Genomic DNA, 4,999 nt, shown 5'->3' on the forward strand with positions numbered 1-4,999 from the left:
ATGATTGGTCTGTATTTCTCTTTCTTTGTTGCATCTTTGGTAGTTTGGGCATCATGGTAACTGTAGCCTCATAAAAGAAATGTAGCAATGCTCTTTCTCTTCCTATAGTGTGGAATAATTTGAGGAGTATTGGTATTAGCTCTTCTTTGATGGTCTGGTAAAATTTTGTGCTGAAAATATCTGACCCTGTGCCTTTTTTGTTTGGGATACTTTTAATGATTGCTTCTATTTCCTTAGGGGTAACAGGTCTGTTTAAAGCATTTATCTGATCTTGATTTAACTCTGATAAGTGGTATTTATTTATCAAGAAAATTGTTTCTTTTAGATTTCAAGTTTTGTGGAGTACAGGTTTTTAAAGTATGATCTAATGATTCTTTGGATTTCCTTCATGTCTGTTGTTATATTCCTCTTTCCATTTCTGATTTTGTAAATTTGGATGTTCTCTCTTAGCCTTTTAGGTTGGATAAGGGTTTATCTATCTTGTTGACATTCTCAAAGAACAAACTCCTTGTTTCATTGATTTTTTTATATTGTTCTCTATGTTACCTATTTTATTGATGTTAGTCCTGAGTATATTTCTTGCCTCCTACTCCTCTTGGGTGTGTCTGCCTCTTTTTGTTCCAGATCTTTTGGGTCTTCTGTCACATCACTAATATTAGCATTCTTTAATACCTTTATGCAAGCACTTTCTTATTAGCCCCAACTTTCATTGTGTTACATAAGTTTGGATATGTTGTGCAGTCATTTTCATTGAATTCCAGGAGTCTTTAATTTCTTTCTCTCTTTCTTGACCCAGTGGTAATTCGGTTGAGTGTTGTTCAGTTTCCATGAATTTATAGGCTTTCTGTTGTTTCTTTGTTGCTGAATTCCAACTCTAATTCAAGGTGGTCTTATAGGATACAGGGGGTTATTCCAGTTTTCTTGTATTATTGAGACTTGCTTTGTGACCAAGTATGTGGTCAGTTTTAGAGAAGGTTCCATGAGGAGCTAAGAAGAAGATATCTTCTTTTGTGTTTAGGTGAAACATTCTGTAGATATCTGTTGGGTCAGTTTGAGTCATGTCTCTTAGTTCTATCCACATGTCATTTGGTGAGAGGGGTTGTTGAAGTCTCCCATTATGATTATGTGAGTTTTGATGTGTAATTTAAACATTATCAATGTTTCCTTTACAAATGTGTGTACCCTTGCGTTTGGAGCATGCATGTTCAGAACTGAGACATCATCCTGGTGGATTTTTCTTTCTTTTATTAACTTTTAAAAAGTTACATTTATTTATTTGCAAGGGGTAGAGGGAGATGTGTTACAGCACCTGTGTGGAGGTCAAAGGACAACTTATTGCCTTTTACCATACAGTTTCTAAGAGTTGAACTCAGGTCCTCAAACTTGGCAGTACCTTTTTGCTGTTTAATTTATTTTTTTAATTTTTTAATTCATTTTACATACCAACCACAGCTCCTTCTACCTTCCCCTCTCCTGCTCTCCCAGTTCCCTCCCCACTCCACCCTTTTTCCATTTCCCAGAAAGGGTAAGGCATCCAATGGGGAGTCAAAGAAGCCTGGCATATCAAGTTGAGGCAGGACCAAGTCTGTCTCTCTTGCATCAGTGCTAAGCAAGGCATCCCATCATAGGGAATGGGCTACAAATGTCAGCTCATGCACCAGGGATAGATTCCACAAACAGACCAAGCCACACAACTATTAACCACATACAGAAGACATAGTTTGGTCCTATGCAGCTCTTAGCTGTCAGTACAGAATCCATGAGGGATTGGTTACTACCCTAATTATCATCATAGAACCTCCATCCATTACCTGATAGAAGCAGATGAAGAAATTCACAGCCAAGCATTGGGCTAAGCTCTAGGAGTCCATTTGAAAAAGGGAGGAGGGATTATATGAGCAATCAGTGTGTGTGTGGGGAGGGGGTCAAGATCATGACAGGGAAATCCACAGAGACAGCTGACTCGAGTTCGTGGGACTCACAGACTCTGGATTTTTCTTTTAATAAATATGAAATATCATTCTCCATCCTTTTTGATTAATTTTGGTTTTAAGTCTATTTTGTTAGATATTGGGATAGATACACCAACTTGCCTGTTAGATCCAGTTGATTGGAAAACCTTTTTCCAACCCTTTACTCTGAGGCAATGTCTATCTTTGATGCTGAGGTGTGTTTCTTAGATGAAGGAGAAGGATGGATCTTGTTTTCCCATCTGACCCATTAGTGGTGAATTGAGTCCACTGAGATTGAAAGATATTAATGACCATTGATTATTTTGTTCCTATTATTATGTTGTTGGTGGTGGTTTTGTGCATGTGTGTGTGTGTACACACCTATGTATTTTCTTTCTTTGGATTTTGCTGGTTTGAGAGTAACTCCATGTTTGCATAAGTGTGGTTAACTTCCTTGGATAGGAGTTTTCCTTCTAGTACTTTCTCTAGATCTGGATGTGTTAATAGATATGTTTAAATTTGACTTTGTCATAAAATAAATTGTTTTCTTCATCTATGATGGTTGAAAATTTTGTTGGGTCTAATAGTCTCAGCTGGCATCTGTGGTCTCTCAGTATCTGCAAGACAGTTGTCCAGGCCCTTCTGGCTTTTAGAGTCTCCACTGAGAAGTCGCATGTACTTCTGAAAGGTCTACCTTCCAATGTTACTTGACCTTTTTTCCTTGCAGCTTTTAATATTCTTCCTTTGTTCATTATATTTAGTGTTTCGATTATTATATGACATGGATACTTTATTTTCTGATCCAATATGTTTGGTATTCTGTAGGCTTCTTATACTTTACAGGCATGGACTTCTTTAAGGTTATGGATATTTTCTTCAAAAATTTTGTTCAGGTGCTACGCTCCTCTTTCTGCTCTCCGGCACCGGCCCGCTCACCAGCTGTAAAAAATGGTGAAAGAAACCACTTACTATGATGTTTTGGGGGTCAAACCCAATGCCACCCAGGAAGAATTGAAAAAGGCTTATAGAAAATTGGCCTTGAAGTACCACCCTGATAAGAATCCAAATGAAGGCAAAAAGTTTAAACAGATTTCTCAAGCTTATGAAGTTCTTGCTGATTCCAAAAAAAGGGAGTTATATGATAAAGGAGGAGAGCAGGCGATTAAAGAGGGTGGAGCAGGTGGTGGTTTTGGCTCACCCATGGATATCTTTGATATGTTCTTTGGAGGAGGAGGAAGGATGCAGAGAAAAAGGAGAGGTAAAAATGTTGTGCATCAGCTCTCAGTGACCTTAGAAGACTTATATAATGGTGCAACAAGAAAACTGGCTCTGCAGAAGAATGTGATCTGTGACAAATGTGAAGGCCGAGGTAGTAAGAAAGGAGCAGTAGAGTGCTGTCCCAACTGTCATGGGACTGGCATGCAAATAAGGATTCATCAGATCGGACCAGGAATGGTCCAGCAAATTCAGTCAGTGCGCATGGAATGCCAGGGTCATGGAGAACGCATCAGTCCTAAAGACAGATGTAAAAGCTGCAATGGAAGAAAGATAGTTCGAGAGAAGAAGATTTTAGAAGTTCATATTGATAAAGGCATGAAAGATGGTCAGAAGATAACATTCCATGGTGAAAGAGACCAAGAGCCAGGACTGGAGCCAGGAGACATTATCATTGTGTTAGACCAGAAGGACCATGCTGTTTTTACACGACGAAGAGAAGACCTTTTCAAGTGTATGGACATACAGCTGGTTGAAGCATTGTGCAGCTTCCAAAAGCCAATATCCACTCTTGACAACAGAACCATAATCATCACCTCTCATCCAGGTCAGATTGTCAAGCATGGAGATATAAAATGTGTGCTGAACGAAGGTATGCCAATATATCATCGGCCATATGAAAAAGGACGTCTAATCATTGAGTTTAAGGTAAACTTTCCTGAGAATGGCTTTCTCTCTCCTGATAAACTTTCTTTGCTGGAAAAACTCCTTCCTGAAAGGAAGGAAGTAGAAGAGACTGATGAAATGGATCAGGTAGAACTGGTGGACTTTGATCCAAATCAGGAAAGATGGCGTCATTATAATGGAGAAGCGTATGAGGACGATGAACATCACCCTAGAGGTGGTGTTCAGTGTCAGACCTCTTAATGGGCCAGTTGCTGTTTGTCATTCTGTATGCAGTAGTGAATGTGGGAAGGACTGTAATCATAATATGCTCACTACTTGGCTGTTGTTCTTGTTTTAATATTCAACTATAGTAGTGTTTTAAAAGTTAAATGAAGAATAAACACAAATATAAAAGCTCTGACTTTGCCCTGTATGTATGATGACTTCAATGTTCAAGATGAAGTTTAGTACTTGTAAAAAAAACTACTTTAAAAGTTCCCTAGCATCTGTTAGGTCATATCTTGTGTAACTGATATTAGCTGTGTACATTAGACTGATAGGCTAGGTATGTGTTATATGACCCTTAATTGTTAAGCTATGGAATTAAAATTCTGTACTTAAGGTAATCAGAAAAAGAAAACAATTAGTGACATGTTGGTCTGTCTAGTTGTATGAAATGGACTAATTGTGATGCCTCTGCATTGTATTGCCTCGGCCATTACTAGAAGGTGGCATAATACATAATTTCACCTGTTATTTGTGATAGAAATGATACATTCCTAAAGAAATTTATCATAAACTACTGCTTAAGGGCTTGCTCTTCTAGATTGCATTCCCTTCTGCTGTGCCATTTGTTAAAAAAAAATATACATATATATATATATACATACACAGTTAGAAAACATGGTCACCTCTCTTCCCTTCTCCTTGAACCATAAGCCCTTGGGTAGTGACTTCCAAAACCCAAGTAATTTTACAAATTAAAGTGAAGAGACCTTGTATGTGGGGAAGTGATTTGCATGTATAATCCAGGAAAGGCTTGCTATTTGACTTAGGCTCCAACGTAATTGCAATTTAATGTTGGTAGTATAGCAAATTATGAATAGCTTTGTTGTATGTTTTAAAGTCACATGTTCACATGCTTAAATCTGGGTATCAGAATTTAA

At 37.9% G+C, this 4,999-nt stretch overlaps 1 protein-coding gene across 1 annotated transcript; it reads left to right on the plus strand.

Moving 5' to 3' along the window:
- Positions 1-2,878: 2,878 nt before the first annotated feature.
- LOC102002583 (dnaJ homolog subfamily A member 1) lies at positions 2,879-4,483 on the plus strand. The gene has a single exon (XM_005357165.2). It carries the CDS (start codon positions 2,901-2,903, stop codon positions 4,092-4,094), a length of 1,194 nt encoding a protein of 397 aa, XP_005357222.1. The 5' UTR covers positions 2,879-2,900; the 3' UTR covers positions 4,095-4,483.
- Positions 4,484-4,999: the final 516 nt, after the last annotated feature.

Source organism: Microtus ochrogaster, chromosome 21 (genome assembly GCF_000317375.1).
Source record: "Microtus ochrogaster isolate Prairie Vole_2 chromosome 21, MicOch1.0, whole genome shotgun sequence".
Taxonomy (NCBI): domain Eukaryota; kingdom Metazoa; phylum Chordata; class Mammalia; order Rodentia; family Cricetidae; genus Microtus; species Microtus ochrogaster.

Bases quoted from the DNA above. Each gene is read 5' to 3' on its own strand.
- LOC102002583 (XM_005357165.2), top strand. From the start codon at position 2,901: ATGGTGAAAGAAACCACTTACTATGATGTTTTGGGGGTCAAACCCAAT.